Source organism: Hemitrygon akajei, unplaced genomic scaffold (assembly GCF_048418815.1).
Source record: "Hemitrygon akajei unplaced genomic scaffold, sHemAka1.3 Scf000063, whole genome shotgun sequence".
Taxonomy (NCBI): domain Eukaryota; kingdom Metazoa; phylum Chordata; class Chondrichthyes; order Myliobatiformes; family Dasyatidae; genus Hemitrygon; species Hemitrygon akajei.
In genome coordinates, this window is record NW_027331949.1 from 3,168,213 (window position 1) to 3,182,630 (window position 14,418).

General features: G+C 43.9%; 1 protein-coding gene across 4 annotated transcripts in view; it reads right to left on the bottom strand.

Annotated features, from left to right (window-relative positions):
* Nucleotides 1-594: 594 nt before the first annotated feature.
* LOC140721884 (uncharacterized) overlaps nt 595-14,418 on the bottom strand; it is a 47,511-nt gene continuing 33,687 nt past the window's right edge. For 3 of the 4 annotated variants that reach the window (XM_073036711.1, XM_073036709.1, XM_073036710.1), the window contains one exon: nt 595-3,110. In XM_073036711.1, the coding sequence (XP_072892812.1) occupies nt 1,463-2,836 (1,374 nt within the window). In that variant the 5' untranslated portion in view covers nt 2,837-3,110 and the 3' untranslated portion in view covers nt 595-1,462. Of the gene's footprint in view, nt 3,111-9,205; nt 9,277-14,418 lie in introns of those variants that run through there. The other variant, XM_073036712.1, reaches the window with a different exon arrangement.

Sequence of the window (14,418 nt, forward strand, 5' to 3'; positions counted from 1 at the left end):
CGTCATCAATCAGACAAGCAAATTATTTTCGCAATCAACTTCCAAGTGTTGCTACTCTGTCATTTGTTGCCACGCCCCGCTGCTGATTCCCTTCTGCTCATCATGCATTCTTACTTAGACCATCGTCCAGAGCCCCAAACTCTGCCCTGTGGAGACCCGCTTCTAGTTCCTGACATTGCTCTGTTGAACATCCAACTGATGGTTTCCCATTCTGCTTTCAGTTTTTAAGAGGACAGTGGTGTTTCAGCAACCCTTTAGAAGTAGGGAAAATGACCCATAATGTGGAAACAAGCCCTGAATAGGGCGGTTAACTCCCAATGCAATCCTTGCTCAGCCCAGAGAATTGAGGGGCGAATAACATCTCAGATAGAACTGCAGTCAGCTCGACTTCTTCAGTCTGCAGAAAATTCAAGGGAAACCTCTTCACCCACAGAGTTTGGAACCCATCACCACAGGGATAGCGAGATATAAGCAATAGGGGAGGATTTAAAAAGACTGAATTGAACTGAATCACTGGCAGGGTCCTGCCGGCCTGATTGGACTCTCTACTGTATGCTAGGTGTGTTATAAATTCACTAAGTACCAGAGACAGAGTTTAAAAAGAAGTTATTTATTTGTCTCAGATCCAGGATATTACACTCCAGTCCCATTAAAGGTGAACATGCAGAAGAAACTCCTCCCATGCCCAGTGACCAGGGTGCAGAACTGGGTGTGGTGAGCAGCAGCAATAATTGCAGAGTTCAGCACCGACAGTCACCCTCGAAATTGAATTCAGCAAAGGTGATGGACAGATATCCAGTATGCAGCTTATTGAAATTACTCCCCAGTGTGAACCCGGTAGTGTGTCACAAGTGTAATACGCTGCATGGTTTCACTGCTAATATAATGGCCTCTCTGCAATGTTTCACTGCTGAGGTAATGGTTTCCCTGTCGCAGCAATGTTTAGGTTACGACTAGAGATACGGGGCTTTGGAGTGCGGGGCTATCCAATAACAGAAATGTTCCTTCTTGTGAGTCTGGAAGAGAGATTTTCACATTCTTTTGATGGGGAGAGATGAGAAAACTTGAATGGTGAGAGTGGGCCCCTTTTCTTTTTTTTGTTTCCTTCACTAACCATATAGTCAAAGTAAGAATCATAAAGCTCAATTGTTTAATCACATATCGTGTACCATTTGTTATTTCAAGGTACTGATTTGTAACACCACGCAGCATCCAACCAAATGAGATTTCTTAAGTTTGGCCAGACTGGGAGGCTATCACCCCCTAGATTAAGCTGCTAGCCGAATCGAGAGTTACATAAGTTTAGATGACTGAGTGATTCGCTTGCCCCATTCAGAGCAGGTGAACAGCCTCTCCCCAGTGAACTCAATGATGCAGATTTGGTTGATTTGGCTGAGAGAATCCCTTCCCGGTCAGATGACCGAGTGAATCCCTTCCCACAGTCTGAGCAGGCGAACAGCCACTACCTAGTGTGAACTGACTGGTGTCTCTGCAAGGAGGATGATTCTGTGAATCCCTTCCCACAGACTGAGCAGGTGAACGGCCTCTCCCCGGTGTGAACTGACTGGTGTCTCAATAGGGAGGATGACTCAGTGAATCCCTTCCCACAGACTGAGCAGGTGAATGGCCACTCCCCGGTGTGAACCGACTGGTGTCTCAGTAAGTACGATGACAAAGTGAATCCCTTCCCACAGTCTGAGCAGACGAACGGCCTCTCCCCAGTGTGAACTCGCTGATGTACCTTCAGTTCGGATGACTGAGTGAATAACTTCCCACAGTCTGAGCAGGTGAATGGCCTCTCTCCAGTGTGAACTCTCTGATGTACCTTCAGTTGGGATGAGCAAGGGAATCCCTTCCCACAGTCCAAGCAGGTGAACGGCCGCTCCCCAGTGTGAATTCGCTGGTGTCCTTGAAGGTTTGATGCCTGAGTGAATCCCTTCCCACAGACAGAGCAGGTGAATGGCCTCTCTCCAGTGTGAACTCGCTGATGTACCTTCAGATTAGATAAGCAAGTGAATCCCTTCCCACAGACTGAGCAGGTGAATGGCCGCTCCCCGGTGTGAACTCGCTGGTGTGCCGTTACGTCAGATGACCGAGTAAATCCCTTCCCACAGTCTGAGCAGGTGAATGGCATCTCTCCAGTGTGAACTCGCTGATGTTCCTTCAGTTGAGCTGACCGAGTAAATCCCTTCCCACAGTCTGAGCAGGTGAATGGCCTCTCCCCAGTGTGAAATGACTGGTGTGCTTGTAAGCTAGTTAACTCAGTGAATCCCTTCCCACAGTCTGAGCAGGTGAATGGCCTCTCTCCAGTGTGAACTCGCTGGTGTCTTTGTAGATTGGATGGGCAATTGAATCCCTTCCCACAGTTCAGGCAGATGAATGGCCTCTCTCCACTGTGAACTCGCTGATGTTCCTTCAGTTGGGATGACTGAGTGAATCTTTTCCCACAGACTGAGCAGGTGAACGGCTTCTCCCCAGTGTGAACTCGCTGGTGTCTTTGTAGATGAGATGAGCAAGTGAATCCCTTCCCACATTCTGAGCAGACGAATGGCCTCTCTCCAGTGTGAACTCGCTGATGTTCCTTCAGTTGGGATGACTGAGTGAATCCCTTCCCACAGTCTGAGCAGGTGAACGGCCTCTCTCCGGTGTGAACTCGCTGATGTACCTTCAGATAAGATGAGCAAGTGAATCCCTTCCCACAGACTGAGCAGGTGAATGGCCTCTCTCCAGTGTGAACTTGCTGATGTACCTTCAGCTTAGATGAGCAGGTGAATCCTTTCCCACAGTCTGAGCAGGTGAACGGCCGCTCCCCAGTGTGAACTCGCTGGAGAGCCATTAGGGCAGATGACTGAGCGAATCATTCCTCACAAATTCAGCAGATGATCAGGCTCTGCTCGGTGTGAACTGACTGGTGTGTCCACAGGTGGGAAGTCCGAGTGAATCCCCTCTCACCCACAGAACAGCTGAATGGCCTTGACCGTGAATCCCCACAGTCTGAAAAGATGATTGAGTGAATCCCTTGCTCCACTTCTTATATACGTGGACAGAGACAGCAAAACTGGTGTGTTGTGTTCACGATTCCCACAGATGAATTCCTTGTCATTTTTAACCTGTAAAAAGATTTACAAAATCCATCAATGGGTGTAGGACAACATTTCAGATGAGATCACATGAGTTGCCAAGGTGTGATCTGGCATCAAACTGTTACACTGAAGTTCAACCCAAGTTGGAGAGAGAAATCATCTACTAACTGGGCACAGTGTTGGTATCTGGAATGACCATCAAACTCTCTGATGTTCTTCCTGTCTCTATAAGAATGGGACATTTCTGCCATCTCCAATCTGTGACCTGGCTCATTTTGACTCACTCCATTAGTATTATTCCCTGATGTACAGCTGGGATTTTCTTTTATGTACTGTTAATTTAAAGTGTCACAGTATTAAAGCCATATAAAAATTTCCTGCTGAGATGAATGGTTGATCCGCACAGCTATTAAAAGGACAGGGTGAATTTTTGTCTTATTTCAGGTTCTTGTCACAGAGTCATAGAGAACTACAACACAGAAACAGATCCCTTGGCCCATCTAGTTTCTGTTGAACCATTTAAGCTGTCTACTCCAGTACCCCTACCATCCAGGTACCTAGACAAACCTCATAAATGTTGAAATTGAGCTTCCATGCACCACTTGTGCTGGCTGCTCATTCCACACTCGGATGACCATCTGTGTGAAGACATTTCCCCTCATGTTCCCCTTAAAGTTTCACCTTTCACCCTTAACTCATGGCCTCTGGTTGTAGTCCCACCCCATCTCAGTGGTAAAAGCCAGCTGGCATTTAACCCATCTATAACCCTCATAATTTTGTTACACTGCCATCAAATCTCCCCTCAATCTTTTACATTCCAAGGAATAAAGCCCAGACATGTTCAATCTTTCCTTATAATCCAAGTCCTTCAGACCTGGCAACATACTTGCAAATTTTCTCTGAACTCTTTCAACCTCTTTTACATTTCCTGTAGGTTGGTCACCAAAACTGCACAGAATACTCCAAATTAGGCCTCACCAATGTCTTGTACAAAGTCAACATAACATCCATGTCCTGTCTCAATACTTTGGTTCATGAAGGCCAATGTGCCAAAATCTTTCTTTCTGTAATAATTCAAATTGTTACACCATTTTCAGTGAGTTATGGACCTTTCTTCTACAGCACTCCTCAGTGTACTACCATTCACTGTGTAAGACCTGGGTCCTACCAAAGTGCAATATACAACACTTGTCCACATTAAGTTCCATCTTCCATTTCTCCACCTGATCCAAATCGCACTGCAAGATATTATATTCTTCCTCACTGACCACTACACCCCCAGTCTTGGCATCATCCACAAATTTGCCGATCCAGCTAACCATGTTACCATCCAGATTACTGATATAGATGACAAACAACAACAGATCCAGCACCGATCCCTGTGGGACACCACTAGCTACAGGCCTCTGGTCAGAGAGGCAACCATCTGCTACCACACTGTGGCTTCTTCCAAAGCCAGTGTCTCATCCAATTTACTGTCTCATCTTGAATACTGAATGACTGAACCTTCTTGACCATCCTCCCAGATGAGACTTTGTCAAGTGCCTTGCTATGCTATGCTATGTAGACAACATCCACTTTCCTGATAACTTCCTCGAGAAATTTTACAAGATTGGTTAGACATGATCTACCATGCACAAAGCTATGCTGCCTATCCTTAATCAGTCCAGAGCTATCCAAATACTTACATATCCGATTCTTGCATACACATTCCAATAACTTTCCCACTACTGATGTCAAGCTCACCAATGTACAATCTCCTCGTTTATTTTTACAGCCTTTCTTGAACAGCGGAACAACATTGGTTGTCCTCCAATCATCGAGTACCTCACCTGTCACTAAGGATGATTTAAATATTTGTGCTTGAGCCCCGATAATTTATACACTTGTCTTCCGCAGGGTCCCAGGTATTTATCCATGCTAATTTGCCTTAAGACAGCAAACACCTCCACCTCTGTAATCTGTACAGGGTCCATGAAGTTGATGCTGCTTTGCCTCACTTCTATAGACTCTGTGTCCATCTCCTGAGTAAATACAGATTCAAAACTACTATTTAAACCTCCCCCATCTACTTTGTCTCCCGTATTGATTACCATTCTGATCACCCATGTTTCTGTTCTGACCTTCTCCATGTTTCTGTGACAGAGAAGCTGGACAAACTTGACTTGAAGGGAAAAGGTAGGAGTGATAATGGAGCAGCAATGGCTGGAGTTTCTGGGAGCAATTTGGGAGCTGAGTGATTGACAAATCCCAAAAAAGTGGAAGCATTGGAAAGGCAGGCGGACACAACCGTGGCTGAAATGAGAAGCCAAAGCCAACATAAAAGCCAAAGAGATAGCAAACAAAAGAACAAAAACTATTGGGAATCTTTTAGAAACCAACAGAAGACGACTAAAATAAAATGTCAGATGAGCTCAGGCAATGGAATTATGGTATTGTAGTCATTAATGAGTCTTGGTAGTACCCAACAGTCTGAGGCATTTAGAGGAACAAAATATCCGGGGCCTCAATATCTCTTGAAAACCAAGCTTCCCTGCACCAGTTACCTTTCAACTTTTATTTTGGCATGCACATACAAACTAGACACCCTCAAAATTTCATGTCTGAAGGCCTCCCACTTATCAAGTACCGTAGATTCCGGATTATAAGCCGCTACTTTTTTCCCACATTTTGAACAGCTTTGAACTCTGCGGCCTTTAATCCAGAGCGGCTAATACATGGTTTTTTTTCATGCCGCCTCGTAAACATTTTGCCTCGTAACAGTAGACCAATAAAATTGATGAGTAGTTCACAGAGGTCCAATGAAATTGTACGATAAATCAAGCGCACTTTCACAATTAAATTATTGTAAATCAGTCATTTGTACTCACCCTCATCAACATGGAAAACACTCGAAGAAAAGCAAGACCCGAGCGCGTCAGACCCGAGCGCATCAGACCCGATTAGACCCGATCGCGTTACGCGAGCGCGTCAGACCCGATTAGACCCGAGCGAAAACGCTGCTTTTAAGTTAAAGGCGATCAATAACTTTTCCTGGTAGGCTGCAGTATATATATTTTTACCAGTCGCTAGGAGATATTGGAATGTTGTTAAAACATATAAGTATATATGTTTAAAAAGTAAAAAAGTATATGCAACGTAATTTGTGTTACCGATACGTATGTATATTTAAAAGTAGCGGTGCGGCCTAAAATCCGGTGCGGCCTTTACAATTAAAAAATTGATTTTATTTCTAAAATTAGAGCCAGCGGCTTTTAATCAGGTGCGCTCTGTAGTCCGGAATCTACGGTACTCCTTTGCCAGAAAACAGCCTGTCGCAAACCACACTTGTCAGATCTTTTCTGATACCATCAATATTAACCTTCCCCTCCAATTTAGAATCTCAATGCATGGTTCACTCCTCTCTTTTTCCAAGTTAACTTAGAACCTCATGGCATTATGATCACTAGATGCAAAGTGTTTCCCTACACTAATATTCTGTCACTAACCCTGGATTATTTTCTAATAGCTTATTGCACACTTCTATGCTAGGGATTCTACATGCTGACTAAGGGCACATTTGACAAACTCTACCCCCATCTAGTCCTTTTACATATGGGAGTCACAGTCAATCTACTGAAATTTAAAATTGCTTACTATATCAAGAATTGGCGTAAGAATCTGCTAAGTTGTACCTCCAAATCCCTCAGATTGTTGGGTGCAAACAAGTCCCAGTAATGGTTGCAATATTACAATTCCATGCCCTGAGGTCTGAACAACATCTGTCTAGTGTCAAGAAAACAACCTCTCCCTCATTGCCACAAAAACAATGGAGCTGACAATGGAGACAGGATAACCGCTATTTACACCAATGAATCTGGGGCTGAGAGGGTGAGCAACTTTAAGTTCCTCAGCATAAACATCACCAAGGATCTCACATGGTCTATACAGTGCCTCTTTTACTTCAGACGGTTGAAGAAATTTGAAATGGGCCCCCAAATCCTAAGAACTTTCTACAGGGGCACAATTGAGAACATCTTGACTGGTTGCATCACTGCCTGGTATGGGAACTGTGCTTCCCTCAATCACAGACTTTGTGAGCGTCCCATGATTTAGGACATTTACAAAGACAGGAGTGTAAAAAGGGCCCAAAGGATGACTGGTGACCCAAGTCACCCCAACCACAAACTGGTCCAGCTGTTACCATCCGGGAAACAGTACCACAGCATAAAAGCCGGGACCAACAGGCTCCGGGACAGCTTCTTCCATCAGGCCATCAGACTGATTAATTCATGCTGATACAAATGTATTTATATGTTATATTGACTGTTCTGTTCCACTATACATTGCACCTTTAGACAGAGAAGTAACAAATATTTTTACTCCTCATGCACGTGAAGGATGTAAGTAATAAAGTCAATTCAATTCAATTCACCCTCTCTATTATCTGTTCTGGCTCCCATCCCCTCTTCAACTTTAGTTTAACCCCCCCCCCACCCATCACACTAGCAATAGCAAACCTAACCACTCATTCTGTTCCCTTAACTAGCAAATCCCCTATCACTAATTTGACTTTCCTCTGCCAGGTAGTATCCCCCCCCCCCAACAGTTTCTAAAATGGTAGAATACATAGAACATAGAAAATGTATCCATCCAGGAAACTCTTAAAATACGCTATTGTTTCTGCCTCCACACACTCACCACTCACTGCATAAAAAACATTTATCCTGACATCTCCTCTGTATTTACTTCCAAGCACCTTAAAACTGTGCCCTCTCTTGCTAGCCATTTCAGCCCTGGGAAAAAGCCTCTGACTATCCACATGATCAATGCCTCTCATTATCTCATACACCTCTATCAGGCCACCTCTCATCCTCCATCACTCGAAGGAGAAAAGTCCAAGTTCACTCAACCTATTCTCATAAGGCATGCTCCCCAATCAATGCAAAGTCCTTGTAAATGTTCTCTGCACCCTTTCTATGGTCTACCTGTTATTGTGGGGAATGGCCTCGAGTACTCTGTGATGGCTATTTAACCTCATTCCCCTTCCTGACTCTCACAGTTTCCTGTGTCTTGCACCTTGGGTGTAACTCACCTCTCTTCATGTCATATCTATCCAGAATTCATCCATTTCCAGCTCTAACTCCTTAAAGCGGTGATACAACATGTGTGTACCGAATTATATATATATATAGACATACTCATTTTAACAGCTAGCAAATCATTGTCAATAATAATTTTGATCTGTTCTGGATTTGATTGAGTTCATCTGCACTCTATGTACTATGTAGCAGGCCTGTAGTAGGTAATGAAAAATTTTCTCGACAGGGCATTTTCACACCGTTCATATGTGATTTGCTTGCTAAATGATGCAATAAAAAGTCAGATTTTCAAATATCACTCCACGTCTTTCTACTTTCAAATTCTCCAGCAACTTTTGCTTCACCACAATACACACTGGTAACACCAGTTTCTATATATTTCCCCTGAACCCTCCCCCAGATGACTGACAGTGGTGAACTCATTGATGGCAATGCCAATGAATATGTAGGGAAGGGCAGTAGTCTGTCTCACTGGAGTCTGGTACATCTGTAATGTGAAAGCTACTTGTTGCCCAGGACAAAGGTGTTTGACATCATTATGTTCCCAGAGAGAATGGGTCAAAACATGTTCTCACGGGTAGAAAAGTCCAAACAGGAGGGGGTAGAACAAGCAACACAGACAAAATGCTGGAGGAACACGGCAGGCCAGGCAGCATCTATGGAAACGTACTCATGCTGTGTTCCTCCAGCATTTTGTGTGTGCTGCTTGGATTTTCAATTTCTGCACATTTTCTCTTGTTTGTGATTGGAGGTAGAACAAAGGTGATTTTCTCAACTGGTGATGTAAAAGATTTTGTTCCCTTTCTCCGAGTTCCTAATCCTTGCATTTAGATAGCTGAAGCTCAGCTCAGCCTGAGAGATCCATCGGTTCCCGTTCCCTCATCTGCCGGAAGCTCCCAGGGGCCCGTGTACGGATCATGGGCTGAGACAGAGGGAAGAGAGCAGGATTGTTCCGGGATTGCGTACCACGGTGTCCGGATCTTACAACAATTGTCTCAAAGTCGCTGTTAATTTTTTTTCCGCCTAGAGAATCTCTCTTACCTGCGTCCGTAACCGGAGGCCTTTTGTGTAAGTGCGCATGCGTGATATTCCTAGACGTCATCAATCCTGACGCCTGCGCATTTGATCGGTGCTTTTGCGACGGCGAAATTTTAAACACAGGGCTTTATAGGTAATCACGGTACCATTAAAAGTTTCTGCAAGCATTGGTTCCACGTCCATAGCTCAGTTTTGTTTTGTGTGCATAGAAAATTCAGCAGCTGTTTTAACGCAGAAAGCGGCTCCCATAATCAATGTACTCAATAGCAACCTGTATCTAATGCCAAAGTAAACTCCTCTTACTAATGCAGATATAAAACACAGGAGATTCCGCAGAAAATACAGAGACGCACACACACAAAATGCTGGAGGAACTCTGCAGTTCAGGCAGCAACTAAGTGGAAGAGTACACAGTCTAGGCATGCTGAGGAGGCTCGGCTTAAACATTGTCTATTTACTACGCTCCACATTTGTTGCTTGACATGTTTATTTCCACCAGTATTTTGCAGAAATTAACCACCTTTTTTCGGCCAACCAGTTTCCAAATGTTTCTGATCTTTCTTTTGTAGCCATATCCTGCTGGCCTTATTCCTCCTTCTCCTCCTCCTCGTAAGCTGGAGCCCCAAAGCCCTGACTCAGGCTGACAACTTTGGTTTCTGACTCTGCTCCATCGAAGATTTACTCTCTAGTCTGCTGTCAGACTTTAGAGGTGCATTGTGCTACGAGACCGCAGGTTCGTTTACTGTGAGGTCACTTTAAGTGCCTGAGTGAGGCGGGACTGTGACGTCAGGCACAAGCTGCTTCAGCCTGCTTCAGACTGAGAGAGAGAGGGGGCGGGAGAGAGAGAAAAAAAAGCTGTTGGAATTTCAACTTGTCACTGCCATGGTAGGAGCACTTCCATGCACAAAAATTTGGGTTGATCATCGGCACGCAGTGCACAACGGATGTGTGACTGTTACTTCGTATAATCCAAATGTGTGGATTTGTTGGGAGTATCCTGTGCTATCACTTTTGTTGGCCCTTACCTGGAATCGGGGTGTTCTGTGGTAACCACTTGAAGACGATATTCCTTTCACTGTCACCTGGTGATACTTCTGAGTGACGGATAAGATTTTCGGCGACTGTTATTTCATTTACCCAGCGTGGAATGTGTGTGGAATTCTTCGTAATTGCCTTCTCTCTACATTTTCGAGTGGATTTACAAATCTCTCCTCTCACTCACTTATTCCGTGGATTACTGAACTTTTCTACTTTACCATCTTAAGACTTTAAGCATTGTTTCCCAAGCTTAATGGTTTGGGAGTTCTACATGCACACATATATACGGATTACACTGTTAACTCTGTTTATTTCGTTTAAACTTTTATATTTGGAGTAGATAATAATAACGATAGTGGATTTAACATCGAAACCAGACTCCATTAGTGATCTATTGCTGCTGGTACGTAACGATTTCAACAACCCAGCTGTCTGAGGCACAGTCCTTAAAATTGGTGAAAATGACCCAAAACGTTGAAAAGAGCAGGGAAGAAGGAGTTTAACCAACTTTGTCCAGAGCCTTGAAGAACGTCAAAACCACAGTGAGCTCGTCGTCTTATTCAGCCCGGAGAAAATCATGCAGGAAATTCATGCAGGTGTATAAGATGATGAGAGGCAATGGTCGTGTGGATAGCCAGAGGCTGTTTCCCAGGGCAGAAACGGCTAACACGAGGGGGCAAAGGGTTATTCTGCTTGGAAGTAGGTACAGAGGAGATGTCAGAGCTAAGTTTATTTAAGCAAAGAGTGGTGTGTGTGTGTGGAATGCACTGCCAGCGATGGTGGTAGAGCGGATAAAATAGGGTCTTTTCAGAGACTCTTAAATAGGTACATGGAGCTTCGGAAAATACAGAGCTATGTGGTAGGGTAATTCTAAACAGTTTCTAGAGTAAATTACATGATCGGCACAACATTGTGGGCCAAAGGGTCTGTAATGTTCTATAGATTTCTATGATTCTATGAAATTCAAGGGAAATCTCCTATCCCACGGACTGGAGACTAGTTGCAACCTGTCATCATAGGAAGAGTGAGAAAGTAACGGCAGGGAGAGATTTTGATAGACTGATATGGAACAGAAACATGGGCAGGGACCAAGTGGCTGGGCCAAGTGGCCTTTCTAGTGTACACTGTGAGTTTGATACAGACAGTAAGTATTTCCGACACGGGTCTTAGTACAGAACTGATTTATCTTTCACGATATTAATACCCATCTAGTTTAAGATTAACATCAGCAGAACACTCCTCCAATGCTCAGTGACCAGGGTTTAGTCCTGGGTGCGATGAGCAGCCGCAAGAACTGCAGAATCTGACAGCAACAGTCCCTCATGAACCTGCTGCTGCCTTCAATCACTGTGATGGTTAAACATTTAACACAGAGCTGATTTGAACTTCCTCCCTTATGTGATGTTGCTGCGATGTCCCAGTCTGCTAGTGAAGCAGAAAGAGTGTTGGTGGAGGGGAGGCTATTCACATGCAATCTCCTAGCTTTGCAATCAGTACATAGTGCAGTTTGGAGCTGTAGTGGCGGGTTCCATTGCTGGGATCAGTGTACAGTCACTGTGGGCTATAAGGATTTTGTGAACAAAGCGCCATTCTCCAATTTAGAATCTCAAGCCAAGGAGCAAGCTTGTTGAATTATGTTGAATTTATGGAATTCTGATAACCAGATACTATAGCCCATCACCATCTATAGAGGCTCACCATCGCATCACCGCTCTTATATTCTATACCAACATTGAATTTGCCTTCTTCACCAACGACTCAACCTGGAAGTTAACCCTTAGGGTATCCTGCACACGGACTCCCAAGTCCATTTGCATCTCTGCATTTTGAATTCTCTCTCCATCTAAATAATCGTCTGCCCGTTTATTTCTTGCAGCAAGGTGCATGACCATATACTTTCCAACATTGTATTTCATTTGCCACTTCTTTCCCCATTCCCTTGAACTATCTAAGTCTCTCTACAGGTTCTCTGTTTCCTCAACACTACCCGCTACCTATCTTTGTATCATCGGAAAACTTAGCCACAAATTAATTAATACCGTCGTCCAAATCATTGACATACATCGTAAATAGCAGTGGTCCCAACATCGACACCTGTGGAACTCCACTGGTAACCGGCAGCCAGCCAGAATTGGATCCTTTTATTCCCACTCTCTGTTTTCTGCTGAACAGCCAATGCTGCACCCACGCTAGTAACTTCGCTATAATTCCAAGGTCTCTTGTCCTGTGGCACCTTGTTAAATGGTCTCTGAAAATCCAAGTACACCATATTCACTGCATCTCCTTTGCCTGCCTGGCTTGTATTTTCCTCGAAAAAATGCAGTAGGTTTCTCAGGCAGGATTTTCCATAGAACCATAGAACATTACAGCACAGAAACAGGCCTTTTGGCCCTTCTTGGCTGTGCCGAACCAATTTTCTGCCGAGTCCCACTGACCTGCACCTGGGTCATATCCCTCCAAACCCCTCTCATCCATATACCTGTCCAAGCTTTTCTTAAATGTCAAAAGTGAACCCGCATTCACCACTTCATCTGGCAGCTCATTCCACACACCCACTACTCTCTGCGTGAAGAAGCCCCCCCCCCCATGGTCCCTTTAAACTTTTCCCCCTTCACCCTTAACCCATGTCCTCTGTTTTTGTTCTCCCCTGGCCTCAGTGGAAAAAGCCTGCTTGCATTCACTCTATCTATGCTCATCATAATTCTGTACACCTCTTTCAAATCACCACTCATTCTCCTACGTTCCAGGGAATAAAGTCCTAACCTATTCAGCCTTTCTCTGTAACTCAATTTCTCAAGTCCTGGCAATATCCTTGTAAATCTTCTCTGCACTATTTCAACCTTATTAATATCCTTCCTGTAACTAGGTGACCAAAACTGCACACAATACTCCAAAGTCGGTCTCACCAACATCTTATACAACCTCACCATTACATTCCAGCTCTTATACTCAATACATTGAATTATAAAGGCCAATGTACCAGAAGCTCTCTGTACAATCCTATCTACTTTGTACTTGTGACGACACTTTTAGGGAATTATGTATCTGTACTCCCAGATCCCTCTGTTCTACTGCATTCCTCAGTGTCCTACCATATACCTTGCATGTTCTACCTTGGTTTGATTTTCCGAAGTGCAATACCTCACACTTGTCCACATTAAACTCCATCTGCCATTTTTCAGCCCATTCCTCCAACTGGTCCAAATCCCTCTGCAAGCTTTGAAAACCTTCCTCACTTTCCACTACACCTCCAATCTTTGCATCATCAGCAAATTTACTGATCCAATTTGGCACATTATCATCCAGATCATTGATATAGATGACAAACAACAATGGACCCAGCACTGATCCCTGTGGCACACCACTAGTCACAGGCCTCCACTCAGAGTAGCAATCCTCCACTACCACTCTCTGGCTTCTTCCATTGAGCCAATGTCTAATCCAATTTACTACCTCTCCATGCATACCTAGCGATATCTCCCATGCGGGGCCTTGTCAAAGGCTTTACTGAAGTCCATGTATATAACATCCACTGCCTTCCCTTCATCCACTTTCCTGTTAACTTCCTCGAAAAACTCTAATAGATTGGCTAAACATGACCTACCACGCACAAAGCCATGCTGACTGTTTTGTAATAAGTCCCTGTCTATCCAAATATTTGTAGATCCTATGTCTTAGTATTCCATGACCTCCCTACTTGTTTGCCTTGTTTCCATAGACTCCATTCCAGTTTCCTTAGTAAATACAGATGCAAAAAACCCATTTAATATCTCTCCCATTTCTTTTGGTTCCATACATAGCCGACCACTCTGATCTTCAAGAGGATCAATTTTATACCTTACTATCCTTTTGCTCTTAACATACCTGTAGAAGCTCTTAGGATTATCCTTCACCTTGACTGCCAAAGCAACCTCATGTCTTCTTTTAGCCCTCCTGATTTATTTCTTATGTATTTTCTTACTCTTTTTATACTCCTCAAGCATCTTATTTCCTCCCAGTTGCCTATACATCTCTCTCTTCTTCTTTACCAGAGTTCCAATATCCTTCGAGAACCAAGGTTCCTTATTTCTGTCCCAATCTAGGCTTTTTAGATCCTTTCTCATTTCTTCAAATTTGGCCTTTTTCCAGTTAAAACTTCAAAAGGAGGACCAGATCTATCTTTATCCATGATCAAGTTG